Raw genomic sequence first — 19056 nt, 5'->3', positions numbered from 1 at the left:
AGTTCAGATGAAGGGAAACAGTCGCCTGTTTGAACATTACAGATACGAACCTACACAAGGGCACATTGTGCTCCCTCTGTCATTTCACTGCAAACATTTTGCACACTGTAAGCAATTTGTTACATTATTGTATTCCTTGGGTTTATGAAGAACAACTAGACATCTTAATTCATTGGTAAAGAAAAAGGGTAAATGATCACCACAGGATTTAAACTTTCTCAACCGGTCAAAAAGTCAAACCACTTTTTTTTTTCTCCCCCACCCTTTCCCCTTCTTAGGTGATAGCAGCCAACTGTCCTACTAAAAATGCATAGCATATATAGCATAGTTTACATTGAAAGGTAGGCTATGAAAGGTTCTGCCATCAGCTGTCTCACTCTCAACCAGAAATTACATGTGTTCAAAACGCCATTTCTACCCGCCTTTAGTTTTGAAGTCATCTGAAATCTTGAGGTTCCCAACCTTAAGGAGCCACGCATGATTAAAAAAAGAGAAACTCTCTACTCAAAGGTTAATGCCAGTGCTTAATACCAAAGCATTAGTTTAAAATTATGTAATTTTTCTCCTTCACACAATGTTGTTTTTGTTTCTTCCTCACCCTTTCAGACAAACATCTGCTATACTGTAGAAGAACAACTATCTCCCAAACCGCTGAGTGTGCCTGCAGCCAAAGTAAACAAAACAAACCCAGAGGATCCAGCACAGTCAGCCTTTATATCCAGCCAGGATAACATTTCACATGTTTTGATTAAAATTAGCTAATTTGTAATTCTAGAACCAATGAAACTTAAAAGCTGCAATCCATATAGATCACATTAGGCGATGCTCTGAGGGGCCAATGTCCTGTACTACAGACCTCTGCAGTCCTCAAAATTATGTGGGATTACAACGAGCAATGACTCTCCGGTGCCTGCACAGAGCCCTCTCTGAAAATAGGATGTGTCACATATCTCACAAAGAATAATACCACTCCTCTGGACTTGAAACTACTACAGATTGTTTCCAAAAAGATGCATCGACACATTATTTTGTTCATTTCCCCAATACTACTCTTGTCCACATTTCCAGCTGATGTACACACAGAACCGTGTACACGTTCATTACTCAGGCAGCAGGAGCAAGAACGCCTGTTTTAGGCAGGAAAGGGCACCTAACTGAAATTAGTGGTGTGCAAAAGAGGGGAGAGAAGAGGGGACTGTGCATTCCAGTTTAATTTTATGTGGGGAGACCAATGTTCCAGAAAGCAAAGATATTTTCACTAGGCATCATGCATATTTATACACCCGGCTATATAGTGTACATACTATGAGAACGTGTGACATTTTCCAGGCAGTCTTCCACTTACAATCAGCCTTTTAATAAATGACATATTCAAATTAAATCTCAGCAGCTTTATCTCGTAGCCAGACTATGCTGTTTTAGTCACTTTATCTGCGTATTTAACAACAACAAGTTCAGCTGAAGTCTCGCAATACATCGTTACCAACTTTGGGGAATTAGAGAGGTAAAACAAACAGACATGGAACAGACGAGGAAAACAGGCGCAAAAAATAGACTGGTCGAGCCTAGAGCAGCGACCTAATGATAAAAAGTCCCAGAATAACGTTTTTGTGTGATCGCAGCCATCCCAACATCTGGAGCGGCCGCCAGAGCACAGCTGGATTAGCACCCGTTCCCATCGGGCAGGACGGCCCTCCTCATGGTAAATACACTTCCATCAAAAACAGCCCTCGGACAAGGCACCTTCCAGCGACACCTCTGCGCTGCCATGAACCGCGGAGTGAAGCGGTACAGCAGAGAAGGAGGCGAGAGGGAGAAGGAGAGAAAAGGGGTCTCCACGCTCAAGTGCGAGACTGATGCGCGGCTCAGACCGCAACGTTTCACTTTGACAATTTAATTACATAGTTGCAGCTGGCTATTGAAAAAGGAGAGAAATACAATGTTTAAAAGAGGTCCCTTTCTTTCCCAACTTTAAGGGCTTCCCAGCTACCTGAGGGGATGGCTATAGAAAGAAAGAAAAAAAAAATAGGCTCATCACTGGCACCCGAGGAGCTTAAAAGCCCAATGAGGGAGAGTTATTTTTAAAAAATAAATAAAGCTGGTCAATGAACAGGATTTGCAGCCTGTGAATTCGTCTCTGTTTGCAGCCCAGGAGGCGGAGTTGAGACACATTCAGTGCATCCTACAAAAAAAAAAATGACAAGAGATCCTTTCTTATTTCATCTCCATGCTCGGAGGCGGGGGGGGGAGGCGGGGGGGAACCCCGCTCCCGTCCCCATCACAGGCACCTACCTTCATCTCCTCGTTGATTTCCCGCTTCACTGGGTGAGCCGGCTTCCTGCTCCTTTTATTTTCGGGAGGTCTCCCTTCTTTCTCCATTTCTGCCATTTTTTGCGCCTACTTGGTGGTGGTGGTGGAGATGAAATGGCTGCTGGTGCTCTGGGGGGGCCGGGAGGGGCGCGGGGGGGCGGCGGCGGCGGCTCTCAGTGGTAGCAGGCGGCGCCGCGGAGGGCCCGGGGGGAGCGCGGCGGCGGCGGGCGGGCGGGGGTCGCGGGCGGGCAGGGGCGCGGGTGCCCCGGCGAATCAGCCATCTTCTGCCTCGCCGCCGGCCCGCATGGGAGCGGCGGGGCGGGCAGGCGGGAGGCAGCGCGGAGCGAGCCGGCCCCGCGCCTGCTGTGGCGCTGCTGGCGGGCTGCCGCGGAGGGGGCGGCGGAGGGAAGGGGGAGGCCGGCCCCGGACCGCCGGCGGGCGGGGCTTGCCGGCACCGAATCGGCCGCCGCTGCCCGCCATGGGAGCCGCGGAGGGGGGAGGCGCCGCGCCGAGCACCGGGCGGAGCGGAGGGAGAGGAGCGGAGTGGAGGGGGCGGCGCGCACCCGCACCCGCCCCCAGCCCGGATGCGGGAGGGGGATCGTGTACCCCCCACGCACACCCGAGGGGTCCCGTCCCGTCCCCGCCACCTTCAGCCGGGGGTCTCTTCGCCCGATTACTCCTGTTTTTCCCTTTATCTGCGCAGGGGAGGTGCGGATGAATGGTTTGGTGGGACGCGCTTCAGCGAGGAGGTGCCGGGTTACAACGCACACTGGGGGCGATACATTGATTATTCCAGGGCTGTGCTTTCCCGCTTTCCCTGGCAGTCCCTCATTACCCGGTACAACACAGTACGGCGCGGGGGTGTCCATTGTTCCGTTAGTCTAAATTGTAATCGTGCGGGGCTTCTCGTTATGACTGCGGTACACCCTAAAATGATACATTTTTTATAAAAGCACCCAAACCCACAGTCGAAAGATAAACTGCGTTCCATGTGGATATGAGTGGGCTCCCCATAAAAATATCTGTTTAGCCTGTCAAAGACAAGTTCGTTTTGCGTACAACAATGTCTGATTTACATTCTCTGTTTCCGAAGCTTTAAATCACTGGCACTTTTCAGCACGAAAAGTTGAGCACAACTTTGCTCATTTCGTGACTAAAATGAGCCTTGCCTGCCTGCTTCAGATGGCAGAGCGATTAGAGACACGAGGCACATTTTCCCCCGGGACGCTGAAAATAAGAAGAAATGGGGTTTTTTGCATAGTCTTAGCTGTTAGAGCATCGAGCATCAAAAGTGAGATAGCAATCGGATTGTCTGTAAAATCCTAGAGCGCATCCGGTAAGGTCACGGCTGCTGTGAGACGAAGGTGATGCCGCTCCCCTCACTGCCTGAAAGAATCAGGCAGATGCTGGGAAAAAAAAGCCTTGATCGTTTGTTTTCGCAGAGCAGCAGGACCTCGCAGAGACCCTCGAGAAGGCTCTGCTGGCAGTGAAGAGCTGCAGGAGTACAGCTGCAGCAGGGCTTGCGCTGTGGGCTTTGTCCATTCTGCGAACCCCAGGAACACAAGGTCTGGGCTCAGACCCACCAGCAGCAAGTATGAGAAGAAACGAAGGTTTATTTTTTTCTTGCTTATAATATATTAAAATACAGTGATCTCTGAAACTTGTGGAAAGTAACTTGTGCCTACAGGTAATCTCCAAAGGATAGTGCTTAGTAGGGAGGTTTCCCTCCCGTGCCCCACCACCAGCAGCAGCAACCTCACCTCTGTTTTGTTCACCGTATTCTGTTACAAATGAATTGGTACAGTTGAGCTCTCATCAAGTACAGAAGATATTCCCATTAATCTCAATGTATTCTTTCATACAATAGGGATAAGACAGGCAGCACAAGGGGAAGTTGCTTTTAAACACAATCTCACATGGCTCTTTGAAACCTTTGGCTGGAAAAGGCAAGCCAACTTTAGACAACTATTCTGCATTGAATGGCCACCACACTGCTGATAAATCCAGTCATTCAAGTGGAAAAGGCAAAATTAATTCTTGTATTAGACATATTGATACAGTTCATACAGTTTCTCTATAGAATGGATAGAAGAATTTTAATGAAAACCTTAACTTTACTCTGCTTAAACAGAGTATTACCTCAAATGGTTCTTGTTCAGTGAAACATCAGAAGACTACCTCTCAACACCTACTATGTATATTGTAATAAAGCACTGTTTGGCGGCATAAATTTAACAGGTTTGAGTTGACAATCTATCAAAAAGATTAATCTCAAACTCCCAGCACAAACAGAACTTCCTTTAACGTTGGAAGATACTTTGGAGAATGTATTTGCAAGCCTGGATAATGTGAATTGACTTCAGTAGGTTATAGTGAGTAGACCAAAATTAATGTCTTCAGCACCAAATCTGTCAGTCCAGTTTTCCTGAGTAACATCTGCCAATTTTGTTGCAAATTGAAGCACTTCACACCCCCCTTGCTACCAGTTCTAAATGCCGTTTCTCACTTGATCACCAAAAGTAAAGTAGTGGCTTTCAGATAGGGTTTTTTCACAGTATTTTTCTGCATACTTTTGAATGGAGATGTGAACTTATTTCTCTTAACAGTAGGCTCATTTTCTCAGCTCTTCAAAAAGAACCTCCAATCCCCCAGTATCTCATCAACCACCAGATGAAAGCCACAGTCTTAAAGCATATCCTGTTTTTCTCAGTATTTAATATAGGATTGGGATGGATACAAAAGTTCTACCTCTCTGTCCTAATAATAATATCTCCATCTGACAGCAGGTTATTTCTGCAACTGTCACGATTCCTGCTTTTCTAGAGGTTGTTATTACCTTTACATATTACATATTATTACACTGCAGAAGTGTTGTTCTTCTAGTGATAGCATATGGAGGACCATCAACTGCCAACAGAGAAGTTCATGCATTTAGAGCGCTCAGATGTTATCTGACACACATTGGAGGTACTGAAATAAGTTTTGGAAACCATCTAATTATTCCACTTGTTACTAGGGAGGGAATGACCAACAAAAAGGAATGCTTTCAGATTTTAATGGTAGCTCATGAATTCATAAGGGGAGGCAGAATATCAAAATTTATGGAAGCCACAAATTTGTCAGCCATACGATGGCACTGATTTGAACATCTCCAAAAAGCTATGAGAAAATAAATCTGGTATTTACATTACCCTAACATTAAATACATTTACTGAACTGTGGCAGCACGTATTTCTTGTGAAAACCTGTCATTTTGGTAAAGAAACCTGGTTCAGTAGTTCTCAGTATGGATTCTGCAAACATCTTAAGCAGGTAAATAAAGGTGACTGATTGGAACAACAGAACAGCTCAGATTTGTTCTACCTGACAGAGATACCAGGGTATGTGGTATCAATAAGCAGTTTGCAGCCAAAGATGAAATCTCGGTCCTGTGGGAATCAGTGAAGATTTTACTCTTGAGATTAATGAGACCAAATTCCATGTGAACTTTCCAGGGTGATTTTAAATCAATCTGTTAGAGTGCATGCTCTAACCACAGTGCAACAGAGAAAGTTACTCATTGTCTTGGCGTTTCAAGGGTTTGAAGCTGGTTGGTTTTTTTTGTTAGCTCACTGGCCACTTTCAAAATTGGGAAGAAACTTTGGGATTCTGCCTTTCAGTAGTCTGTAAGTCACCTGCAAGCCTGAGGTTCAGGACCCTGCTGTGTCTGAGTCATGGCAAGAATCTGAGCTTTTCCTTCCATTGCCCAAGCACATGTTTTACACCCAAGGCACCTTGCCAACCATATTTTTGTTCTTTGCATTTCCAGCTCTGAAATTGCACTTGGATTTTTGCAAGTACGGTACTTTGAACTTCCGAAAAACAAATATAGTTCATAAAATGACAGGTGCAAATGAGTTGCCTAAAATAAATCATCCTGAGTTTAATTTATATTCTATTATTCATATGCCTATTTATTAGTATTTACATGTTTTAAAAGGGTACCTACCCAAGCACCAGAGCCGATTTTTTAGATAACACAAAAGCAACACTTTGCCAACAGTTCTTCAATTTGGTTTTCATTAATGTATAAGTCTCTTTAATATTATTATTGAGATATTTCTTCTCGATTTTGCCTGCTGGAGAGGATGAGATAAACAAGCAGGCCTGATTTTTCCAGCTGGTAAATATGTAAAGCGGCACAACGCCTTCAAAGCGAAAGGTTTTAGGAGGCAACGGCAAAAAACAAACGGCGCTCTGGGAGCACACTGGAAACAACGTGACGGTTTCAGAGGCAAAATCGGGACAAGCGGGGTCATTCCCGGAGCCGCGGTGCTGCCCAGTGGGAGGCGGGAGCGGCGGGCGGGCGAAGGGGCCACGGCCCCGGCGCCGCCGGCCCGAGGAGCAGCATCCCTGCATCCCAGCGGCCGCGGCGAGAGCTCCCCCTCCTGTCCTGCTCCTTTTCAGCATGGTGGGAAACGCATCATGAAGCCTCGGACACCGAAATGTGTTTAAGCACCAGTCTGCGTGCGTTTATGCACGTATAAACCCACACGTACACTCCCACACACGGGGGAAAGCTGATGGTATAAAGGGAGGCTGTTCTCTCTTTTTTTTTTTTTTTCTTCCCCAAGTAACAGCCCCAGACGTTGCAGGCCAAAGGAAAGGTGCGGCTCATAACTGGGTTCTTTTAATATTGCTGATAATTTACCTTATTATTCCCTGCTTGCCAGGGTGTTGTCAGCTCTCCATCAGGTTGCTTAGTGATGTCAGTCAGAATGGAAAACATATGTCTATGCATTCTTTCACCTGTATCTGAGGGGAAGCCATAATAAACAGCAATTTAAATTCAGGTATTTGGTTTGCTGGAGTGTTTAATTAAACAAAGAAATTCATTATGTCTGTTCACAGAAAAGTTCCGTTATGCCGATTTTTTTTCGTTTGACTTGAAGTGGAGATGTTCCTCTGACTTTTTGTATAGCATGCTCAGGTGATAGATTATTTGTGCCATTAGAAGCAAATAAATGCACTGAATAATTAAAAAATTGGCTCCCAATATTTGGGAGGTTTTTTTAAGTGCACCCAGCCATTTTTGTACACATGGAAAACATATATGTGAACTTCTCCCTTGCTTCAGTTCCACCCAATCCCCACTTCCACTTCAGTGATGTTTTTTCACCCATACCTTTGAGAAGGGGCACATTCCACTCGTTCCTGAGCTTGGACGAACGCCCACAGCATTACTCACACACAGTAGTGTCTGTAGTTTCCTTTCTGCTGTGGATACTAATCTCGATCCAGAGTTTTCTTAGACGATTGGAGGCTGTTCTGCAAAACATCAAGAGGTAGCTGCTCCAAAGTAGACACAGTATAGCAGTTGCAATGGGAGCTGTGGTGGCTTTCCAAACACCAAGGTCTGGAAATGTTTGGAGGTATTTTAATATTGATTAATATTTCATTTTTTTGTGCTCCTTTAGGGTATCAGTGTCAAATCTGTACAGTTTAATGGCAAGGCAGAGCCTTAATACTGTTAGTTTTTTAAAGTTCTGGCAAACAGAGAGAAACTATTTAAGTCATGAAATCATTAATAACAATTGCTCTTCTGGCCTGAATCTTCACATAACTTGATAAACAGAAAGAAATGTTAACTTGTTGCTCTGATTTTTTTGTTAAATATTTTCAAGTCTTCTGTTACAATGCATTTCTTTTTCTTGTTTAGTTTCTCATGTTCCCCACACCAAAAGTAAGCAAGAAGAAGTCTTTAGCATCAGAAAACACCCACACCATTAAAAATCAATCAATATTAAACCTTTTAAAAGGTAGCAATGCATTAAAAACCAAATTAGTAAAAATATGCCCTGGACACCAGTATTGACTTTGGGGAAAAATCTTTATCATCTGTCTACTGCTACGCTCTATCACTACGGTTATTCAGTGACTCTTCTGTGATGCTTTCATACTAAATATAATGCCAAAGATCAGGTAGAAGGAAATTAAGGACACACGGATGAGCAAGAAACTTAGATGCATTATAACTTTGCTGTGACAAACTATGGGTTTACATCCTCTAGACTCCATTATGATCAAGGCCTATACCTCAGAATGAAATGAATCTTTTCAGAAGAGATTTTGTGAATCTTTTGAAGGTCCATTTGGCCCAAAACAGTGGTCTGCTTCCTCTGTCATACAGGTTGATAAGAGCATATACCAAGCCCTACTTTCTTAAGGGCTTCTTCTTTCCTTGTGGCTGATACCCAGAATTCTGACCTGAGATACCCTTCTACTCTCTGTGTGCTGTGCTCCTGTTTCTCACATACATTGAAATCAGGGAACTGTCAAAGTTAAAAGCAAAACCAGTGAGAGGTGGAGACTTGTTCCCTCTGTAGCAGTCCTACAGCTGTAAAGCTCCCTCTGAGGTGAACTGAGAATATTTACAGCCAAGGTACATTCATTTCTTCACCTATAATTTTTTTAGAATTACTGTTTCCACCCCTTCCCATTCTTTTACTTCTCCATGCAGTAAAAGGCAGGAGAGAGTCTTGTTGTTTTACTTTATTAAATGTGTAAGTCTACCAGATGCTACAATGACAGAAGGCAAGGGGGAGAAGTTGTGTAGAATTGGGATACAGCAGAAAGTTCTCCCTTCTTTTTAACTTCACTTTTTTTTTAAATAGATTAATTGTGCTGATTCCTGAAAATATTGTTACAGTAATCTACATCAAGTTCTTCCTAAAAGTCATCCCTCGTGTCTTTGTCTTTCTGTGAAGAATAAAAGAATTTTTTGCAATAACAATAACGGTTTATACATTTGCTCTTAATCCTGTATTTCCCCTACGAGCTTTGTTGCATGACATAGTATGTCAGTGTAAGTAATATCTGTCAATGTTGGAAAACAATTGCAGGTTCTTTTCATTCATAAAGTCATTCTGGAGTTTCTTCGTCCTTAATTTTCTTGTCATGCATTCAAAAACATTACATCATTTTGTCTAAATTACCCCCTGCATTGCATATACAAGATACAGTGTGTTATTCGTTTGTTTCCTGGACCCAAAGAAACATGTCAAGGTACTTACACTGACGTATACTAAATGATTTAGACTTGGGTAAAGTTGTGCTTTGACATGTCATTATTTGACAATTGCTCTTCTAGTGCAATGCTTGCTTTTCTGCCAGTAATTCCCTGGAATCCTGCATGGTGTGATTCAATCTCTTGATCTTCTCAGTTATGTTTACATTCATTTTACACATCCTAATACATAGTGGCAATGCCTTCACATTTCTGTGGTGAAAAGTCTGTCAAAAAATCCAAACATATCTTGGGAATGCAGAAATACATTCAGGACTGGGGCACATATTCAGCGAATCCTAGAACAGCAGAGATTGGAAGGGACCTCTGGACATCTCCCTGCTCAAAGCAGAGCAGGTTGGTTCTATGTCCACTCATGTTTTAAATATCTCCAAGCATGGCGACTCCATAGCGTCTCTGGGCTACCTGTTCCAGAATTTGAACATTTTCATAGTAAAAAACCCCTTTTTCTCATGTTTATGTGGAATTCGCTGTATTTCAATTTGTGCCTATGTATCCCTTGTCCTTTCACTGCAAAAAGTCTGGCTCCACCTTCTCTACTTGCCTCCCCCCAGTCAGGTATTTATACACATTGATTGTACATCTCCCTGGCCCTTCCCTTCTCCTAGCTGAACAGTGCCAAATTTCTCAGCCTCCCCTCAGATGTCAGACGCTCCAGTCCCTTTATCATCTCCAAGGCCCTTGTCTGTCCTTGTTCCAGAGTGTCCATGTCTCTTTCACGCTGGAGAGCCTGGACCTTGACTCAGTACTCCAGATGTGCCTCACCAGGGCTGAGCAGAGAGGAAGGATCACTTCCCTCAGCCTGCCAGCAGTTCTCTTCCTAATACACCCCAGCCTTCTTTGCTTTAAGGCTGCACTACTGGCTCATATTTAGCTTGTTAAATGCCAGGGTCCCCAGGGCCTTCTCTGCAAAGCTGCTCTCCAGCTGCTTCCCCACCTGTATTACTACAAATATTGCCCTGATCTGGGTGCAGGATTTTACATTTCTTTGCTGAAATTCATAAGATTCTTTTCAGCCTATTCTTCTGCACCTTATTAAATTTGCTTTGATTTATGATCTTCTAAGTAATCAGTAATACTATTATCTGGAAATATTTCGTTTTCCTGAACTGTGTGGCTTTTCTTAATTAAATCATGCATGTAACATTAATTATAATAATCTATGTCTCTTACCGCCATAACCAAAAATAGATTTTGCTTAAAGACAGTCCTGAGAATCCTTCTCTACACAGATAGGATTTTTTGCCTTAAAACATGATCAGTGTATGTATCTGTCTCCATCCAAGATTCTTGAACTCAAGTGTGGTTATCGATTTCTTTTCACAGTGCTACTAGTTAAAGCAGAATTGACATGTCTTCACCACTTCCTTTCAGGTCACCAGAAGGTGCAGATGGGAGACGGTCACATGCAATTTCCATCCCACCCACACGGCTCAGCAAAGGCTTGCCATGAGACTTCACCTTTGGGTAAGTTCTGGGAGTATAGGGTAAGGAACTCCAATTCTATTAGCATGCATTGAAATCCTGCCCACATAAACATGACAAACCCTGCCACACTGGGGTTTATTCTGAGTATCACTAGAGGTCCCCAGGTGCCTCACCATTCCTGCAAACTGAGGCAGCAATGGCTTGCAGAGCCAAGGCTCTGTATTATTGCTTCCTCCCATCCCCCAGGACAAAGTGAGAAACTGCTTTCTGCACACTGTACGTGTGTCACAGCTAATGTCTCTTGAGCCCTGGTGCAAGGACTGAGGTTTATTGGCTTTGCCTGAACTGCCAACACCAAAACAAGGTCCAAGGCGAACTTCAAAATGTTTTCACCCATACAATTAGTTGGGGTCTTTTTGTCTGTTGTCAACTAATATTACAACTGCCAGTTAGTATTACAGCTATTTTGCAGATGAGAAATAATCAGGAGAGAGATAAAGTGACAAAACACATGTACTTGAAGAGACTCGTGGCCTCAACTAGAACTCAGCTCTTATGCCTTATAGGACAGTCCTGTCACCATTAGAACATGTAATCTAACCTTCTTGGAAAAAAATGAAATGTGAGCCTCCCTTTGAACCGGTTTGACTTTGAGCTCCCTCATGAAACACTGATGACCTTTGAAAGAACACAGGGATGGCACCATAGACAGATTTCCCCTCAGTTGGCTGCAAATAAAGTGATTTGAAATAACTGCCAAAGCTGTAATTTATCAGGCTTTTTCACAGATTCCACAAAAGCAAGGAAATTCGAAATTGAAAGGCTTTCTCCAGGCAAACATGTCAGGCATTTGTGCATGAATTGCAGGAGAAGACACGATATGTTTCTTTTAGGGCTGTTGTTGCCATCGCGGTAAGCGAACAAGCATCTGTGCTTCGGAAATCAGTGGATGGAAGGTGTTCCGTGAAAAGCAGCATGTGGGAAAGCAGCTTAAAATGGTGAGAGTGTACAAAAGTAGCAGGAGTTCTGAATGCCATTCCGGAGAAGAACTGGAACAAGGCTGACACATAGAAAGGTGGCGAGAAAGCAAAAAGAAATGCAAAGAGGAGTACACTGAAGAAAAAAACCCGCCCACTTCTGGCTAGAGAATAGGTCTGAGCAAATTCCAAGAGAGGAACAGAGAAAGAGGAAAAATTAAAGGCCAAAACGGAAGTGTAGGTGCAAAAATCCAAAACGGATTGTGCAGGTGAACATGTAAGTTAAAGTTTTGGTATGTTTTATTGTGGAAACAGATACAAAACTGAAAATCAGATGTCCCAGTAGGACTCCTGATGTAGCAAATATGTATTTATTTATAGTACACAAAACCGGTAAGATGATTCTCCTCTGTAGCAATTGCCACCAATACTGAAAAAATGGCAAGATTCACATTTAGTAGTATTTTTTTCACAAGTGGTGCTTACCTTAAATCACCATATGTAAGGGTTGCACTGCCAGTCCTAAGGTTCTTAATTTCACTCCAGGGCTGACAATTTCCTATGTCACTACACTGTGAAGCTGTATCCAGAATAACAATTTAATACTTGAGTGCCCAGAGCCAGGCAGATGTTTTGCATAAAAGTGTTCTCTGGTGCTTGTGGAGTGCCTGCAGCTCCCCCCAAGAGGTGGTGGGTGATAAGCACCTCTGAAAAACAGGTCACTGTCACTCAAGAGCTCAGAAAGGAACTGAGGCGCCGAAGTTTAAGGCTAAACTTACAAGTAAGTGACATCATTGTGGAAGAGTGGGTCTCTGAAGGACTGCCATGCTTTCGGTCATTTGAATTTTGGCATGTAATAGGCATGCATTTGTAAATCAGATGCCTTTATAGCTTGTAACATCCTCCAGAAATGAGGATAAAAAAAGAGGGAATTAGAGAGGAAAGAAGGAAGATGAGGGGAATTAATAAAACAGAAATGGATGGAGATGTATTCAAGGTTCTTTTAGACTAGCTTGAGCATGCCTCATTGGTTCTCAATGCAAACTATCAGTTAGGAGGCTTAAAATAAACATAATAAAATGGGGATTCTTCCACGTAATGCACACTAAAACTGTGGAACCCATGTCCACAGGATGTTTGGGGGAAAAAAAGTCTAAACAGCTTCAAAGAAGAGCTTAGAAGAGACAGACTTGGAAGATCTGGGAAATAGCTCCATTTTCATTTATTAAACATGATAGACTTGATAGGGCATCTGGCTCAAGAAGCCTCTAAAATGCAGTCAGGTGGGAGCTGGACTGACATACCACAGGACATATTTCTCTGTACTTGCTTGATTTTTCATTCTATTCCCTTAAGCATTTCCTACAGGCTCTTATGGGAGATGGTATACTACTGCAAATGCTCCTTTAATCTGACTCCATACTCTTATACTCTATTTTGCATTAGTAGCTTACGACTTCCCTTCTATAGGTTACTTAACTGTGCTGGCCTAGATCAAGTTTTCTTCCTCTTATCCTCCTGTAGCAGCGACTATGATTTCTATAATGTCCACATATTAACTATTTTAGAGCACGTACTGAAGAGGAGGGCAGGCATTTTACATACAGGAATTAAAGGGAGAACAGATGCAAGTGAGTCGAGTGCCAGGTAACTATAAATGAATCACCTCTGGTACCCTGAGATTCATCACTCTTCGCCTCCAATGGATTGACATCAGGATAGATTCAAAAGCAGAGGGAATAGTTCTGGCAAACCTATATTTAACAGAAGGCTTTACCTAGACTGGGGGAAAGTGTGTTGATAGTACAGTATAACACAGATTAATACCTTCTAATTTCCCCAAAGCCATGTAATTATACTTGAAATAGATTATTTTGGTCAGAATTATGGAATTACAAGGATAGATTCAAACAGTTTTGTTTAACTTGGGGTTTCTAACTCAGATTGAAAAACCATTTTCTTTATCATCCAGGTTCACTTTCATATATCGAGGCTTGGTTCCCAGACTGGCATTACTGTCCACCTGGTAGCAAGGCAGCGAGTGGGCACAGAGGGAGAAAAGTCCCCTAGAAAACTGTTCTCTCAAGTGTTCTGGGCTTTGAAGTTGATCAGTAAACAGCAAGCCAGTGTTGAATCTCTGGTGCAGAGCACTCGTGCTGTGCAGAACTGCTCAGGGAGTGGGTAGTGGCTTTCTTGGGAACTGGATCTTTCAGGCATGCTTCAAAGGGGACTCATAAATAGAAAGGTACAGAAACTCAGGTGGACGTAACAAAGGCACTGGTGACTTCTGCAAAGTTTACTTCAGAGGAAATGTGCAGCCAACCTTGGTGGAGAATACATACCTTCCACCCTCATAAAAAGAGAATGATAAAAAAGTGAACAAACCCAGCCCTACTAGCAGGAAGAACATTTAGTATTACATCTGTGTTTTGATTATGTATGTGAATAGCAAGCAGCAAAATATAAATAACACTTCATAAATTACGTATGTTTAGTCCCTGAGAAGTAAGCACTTTAATGGAGAAATCTTTCCATTTATTTATTTAAATCCATGTAAAATGTGCATGTTGTGTATGTTTGCCAGTTTCCTGACCATTATAGGTCTTTAATCCCTGGGTTCTATCATTATTTAGTAACTATTACATCATTTAGGTAGAGTTTTGCAACCAATTTTTCACATAACATACAAAATCCTAATTTTTTTTCTGCAGGACCCTCCCAAATCACATCTTCTATGATTTTAAGGGATATGAGATGAAAAAAAAATCCATAGAAAATCTACAGATTTGTGAGGTAAATTACTAAACAGAGTTTAGTAATGGGCACATAGGTAAGCCTTTGTTCAGCATGGCTGTCATTTCGCTCTTGCCCAAAACATGAACTCCTTAGGCAAGAGATCATTTCCTTTGTTCTGGTTTTGATATGTGTCTGGCTGGAGTTTTCCACTGCTACTAGTGTTCAATTAAATACAAATAATAAATAGTTAATGGGTTGCCAAGCTGCAGAGGTGGGGCTAATCAGCTGAGGCTTCATGGGGTAGTTAATGATGGATTAGGAATGGGCGAACTGATAAAGCTGAATATTTAAAGGCTAATATTGTACAGGATGATGGATGCTTTGTCAGCTTCGATTGCGTATGACCAGAACTAACAATGTGCTTATCTTCCTCCTCCTTCTTCTGTAGATTACTTGGCTCCAAATCGCTGCTGTTTTGAGAGTCTCTGTCCAAATTCCCCTGAGTGGGATTCCGCCTGTCAGAGGAAATGGCCTAAGAGGCTGTCTTACAATTGAAATTGGGTTGGGAGGTGAAAAAACAGTGACTCTACGAAGGAGGGGTGTGATCGGCTGCACACTTGTCTGCCCCTGCTCATACTCAGCTTGCTGAAATGGAGCGACTTCAATTGATTTTGCTATTTTTGCAGTGCTGCCTGACGAGCCAGTGAAGAGGGAACTGTGTTCTGTGAGAAAGCAGCATGGGAGGGGCATGTCCCACTGCCTGTGCTGCACTGCTGGGAGCTACCCGGAGCTTTGGCTTCTCATCTGCGCTGTGCACCGATGAGCTGCTGTATCACTGTGTTTTGTGTGCAAAGGGTAACATACACCTACTCTGTCAAAGGATTCCTATATATCACATCAATATTTATTTATTTGTTTTAAACAAAAATAGTTATGCATTTGTTATTTATTAACCAGCATGTTCTCATATTGGCATACTTAGGCTTAAAAATTAATAACTTTTAGTGTAAAATTCTGTGCAAGGGACATGACTCCTACTGAAACCAACTGATGTTAAATGTGGTGTTTTTTCAGCATCTAACTATGGGATCAATAAGGCCTTCATCCTTGTCGGTAGTCTGTCAGCTGGTAGGAAGACAGGCAGCCTTGTAGACAAGACACAGACAAGGAGGTCAAGAGAAGTGGATTCTTTTCTCAGTTTGCCTTCGGGCTTTTGCAAAGCCTTGGACAAATCACACAACCTCTCTGCTAAACCTCCTGACTTCCAAAATGGAAATGAACATAACTGTCTGCTTCCCAAGGATGCTATGGAGTAAATCAATTCTCAGAGAGGGGGGAAGGGAGGGGAAGGAGGTGTGTGGGAACAAAAACTACCTGGATGCTTTGGAAGGAACAGACATATTTCTGTTAGTATGCATTTTTGTAAACAGCCTTGGAGTGCACCTAAGTATTAACACATTAAAAAATTAAGCAACAGCTAGAGGATTTGGTTATATAGGCAGGGTATAGTTAATAATACATTAACATTGCTAGTCTCATTCTCCTATGGACATAATTCATTTTGGATAAGGCCAGGATAACTACAAAAGATTGAAAGGTCAAACATTCCCAATCAAATGAGAACACTTTGCAATTGTTTTAGTTTAGATGGTAGTCAGAAAAATATTTCCACCTTTCATTTGCTAGAAAAGCTATCCAGAGCTGGCATTAGCAGTGGCTTTGATGTATTCTCTGGTACATTGGTCCAGAGCATGCTGATGTAAACAGAAGTGTCTCTTGACCTGTTATCTTTGTTCTTCAACTTTGATATTTGCCCCCTTCAATAGCTTCTTTCTCCTCCTGGGGAGACTTAAAAAAGTCAATTGATAGAGAAAAGAAAGAGTTTCAGGTTTTTTCTCTGCATAAGACCCTAAAGAAATAGACACATCTATTGTACAGTCACTGAAGCTCTTGAAATAGTGTGGGTTTTTCTCTTGAATCCTGCAGGGAAATGAGCAAAGAAGGAAAAAAAAAAAAAGCATGCAGTTTTGTCCACAACTACGGTAAGTACATCATACTTTTGATACTTTTGCTCCTGATGGTTTTTTTGAGAGAAAAACTGAGAAACTCTGCTTCAGAAACAGGCAGTGCAAACAGTAATGCCTGTGGGTAAGTTGGTCCATCATTGCCCATTATACAACCTTGTTTTTTGATGCCTGTATCTGTCAAATATTAGCTAATTTGTAATGACTTTTTTTCTGTGATTGGTGTGTTAGCCTGAAGCTAATTCTTAAAATAGTTCAGTCAGTTTGCAAAATGACGTTGGCAAAAAAATACATTTTTCTTCCATTAAAAATATCGTTGGGTTGCATGACTGAGAAACTCTCCACGCACTATACCTGAAATTTGGCAAAGGATTTGCCAAGGATTTGATGGGTACCACCCATAAACATGTACAATAAGAAGAGCCCACTATTAGGATGCAAGCTGTGCAGACAAGAGGATGAGTGGAACTTAATGAGCAAAAAATGATGAGGCTGTGACAAGAATGAAAGAGCGGTAGCCTGTAAGGATGGTGTGTAGGACTGAGGTAAAGACATGAGGATGTTAGGAGAAAGAAACCATGAGCATGGTCCAGGAGTTAAAAATGAACTACTGAAGTAAGACTCTTAGGTTCTTAAAAGAAGGGAAAGGGATGAAGGGATTGGACTGGGAGACGGAAAGTCTTTGGGTATTACAGCACAGTCTTTTCAAAGAGTCTCTGTACTCAAAAACTAATAAAAAAAAAGCTATAAAACTCACTGACAAAGTGTTTGCTTTATTTCTCCAGTGATTGCTGCATTTAAAGAACATCAACCTACTGCTGATGAATCCTGAGGAAGCTGTAGTGGCAGTGTGTGGTGTTGTGGATATCAAGGGTCTTTCCCTAGTCCTAAAACATTTGGACTTAGAAGAGTTCCACATAAACTTTGCAGAGGTGTTCAGTTTTTTAGACTAACACAAAGAACAGAAATTTGGAAAAGTGAAAGTCTCACACGTTAGGAGATGGTAGGTTTGCTGCCCATAGAACCCTAATTCTCCTCAGTTTATATGCATTATTTTAAGCAGACTTTAATTGCATAATCATGTTAGTTTTTCACAGAACAGTTACCACATTAAGTGCAAGAACGGATATGGCTCAGGAAATGAATCAAGGAACTTGTCACCATTACAGGATGAGGTGTCTTAGTAGCAACTCTTAAGTGCATCCCTCCGGCAATTTTCATTAACTTTCTGCACAGAAACATGCCACTGCATTCTGTCATTTCTAAACTGTGTTTATGCCCTATTTAGCAACAGTTTGTTCTGCGACACCAGCTAACTAAACTGCCTCAATGGCAGCTCCTTCAAAGCAAAGCTTTATTGTCTCAGTGAACAGGCAGCACAGAAAGCAAAGATTTGACACCAGAACCTTAACTCATATGTCACCTTCCCAGTTCTCACAAGTTCTCTCTATTCTAGTTTTGCCTCTCTCCAGTTTGGGAGAGGACATTTACAAAATGCCACAGGCATGTCCAGTTGTTGTTGACTCCACAGTCAAAGCCTCTTCCCTAGAACAGTACTTTTTAAAGTCTTGGAATTGTCTCAGGCATGAGAACAATAAACACCTTGTCATTGCCATTGAAAAACAGGTAAGGGTGTTCCTTTTTAGTAGCTTCCCCCTTGTAACTCCAAGACTTATTTGCGCTTTCCCCGGACATCTTTATTTGTGATGCAATTGTTTTCTATTTGCATCTTCTTTTACAGTATCCTTCAATGTAACTCTCTTTAATCATATGGAACAGTGCAAACAAAATAAAAGGGACCTGTCTCTTGTATTGATAATGATAAGAAATGTAACACCCTCATTTTTCATGTGAATGTAGTCAATGGGACAATTTTCTCATCAGAACTCTGCCTGATTTGTTGTGACAAAGCCTTGAAGTTATAGGAGGAATGTAAGTGACTGTAAAGACAGAACAGATCGTATTCTTGCTGAAGTATTTGTGGGACTGAGGAAGTTGTTTAAATCCAATTTCTGAAGATGGCCAGTGAGTCTTCCTCCTCTGGGGTACCGAAAATCCAGACTCTGAATTCACAAAAGCTTTGGGTGCAGGTAGCTGCAAAGAGGCATCGTGATGGCTGTGCTCAGAATAAATGAAAAGCTATATGACACACCATGTAGTGCAGACCATACTGTAGAATTGCGGGATTCAGAAGTCTTCAGAATTAGCTGTCAATTTTGATGTTAATTGTTTAGTTGTAAGTACCTCTTCGGCTCTCAAGGAGGCTGTTCATAAACCCCTCATCTGTGTCCCAGTCGAGCACCATGGAATGAACCCATAAGGAAAGGCAGAACATGCAGTAACGTGCCACATCCCAAACAACTCTGGGAAGAGACAAAAAAAGAACACCTGTACACTGCAATTATGGAATCACAGAATCATCAAGGCCAAAAGAGACCTTTAAGATCATCCAGTCCAACCATCAACTGAGTACTACCACTGTAACCCCTAAACCACTAAACCCCATCACCCAGCA

The 19056-nt window shown here is 42.4% G+C and overlaps 1 protein-coding gene and 1 long non-coding RNA gene across 4 annotated transcripts in view; one reads left to right on the top strand and one right to left on the bottom strand.

Moving 5' to 3' along the window:
- Nucleotides 1-2760, bottom strand: part of LOC114002232 (sine oculis binding protein homolog) — a 117025-nt gene extending 114265 nt beyond the window's left edge. For both annotated transcript variants that reach the window (XM_027748115.2, XM_027748117.2), the window contains exon 1: nucleotides 2293-2760. In XM_027748115.2, coding sequence (XP_027603916.1) covers nucleotides 2293-2388 — 96 coding nt within the window. In that variant the 5' untranslated portion in view covers nucleotides 2389-2760. The remainder of the gene's footprint in view (nucleotides 1-2292) is intronic.
- On the top strand, nucleotides 2241-17297 carry LOC113992687. Of its 2 annotated transcripts, XR_005562978.1 has the most exons (6): nucleotides 2244-2325; nucleotides 3753-3920; nucleotides 10751-10843; nucleotides 11698-11802; nucleotides 14493-14574; nucleotides 14966-17297. It is a non-coding gene; the product is annotated as an uncharacterized LOC113992687 (long non-coding RNA). The 2 variants fall into 2 exon arrangements; XR_005562979.1 differs by lacking the exon at nucleotides 3753-3920 and having other exon boundaries at nucleotides 2241-2325.
- The last annotated feature ends 1759 nt before the right edge of the window (nucleotides 17298-19056 follow it).

Source organism: Pipra filicauda, unplaced genomic scaffold (genome assembly GCF_003945595.2).
Source record: "Pipra filicauda isolate LSUMZ 115617 unplaced genomic scaffold, ASM394559v2 scaffold176_size3548034_pilon, whole genome shotgun sequence".
Lineage (NCBI taxonomy): Eukaryota > Metazoa > Chordata > Aves > Passeriformes > Pipridae > Pipra > Pipra filicauda.
Note: the sequence above shows the minus strand (reverse complement) of the source record. Positions and strands in the feature narration are given on the sequence as shown.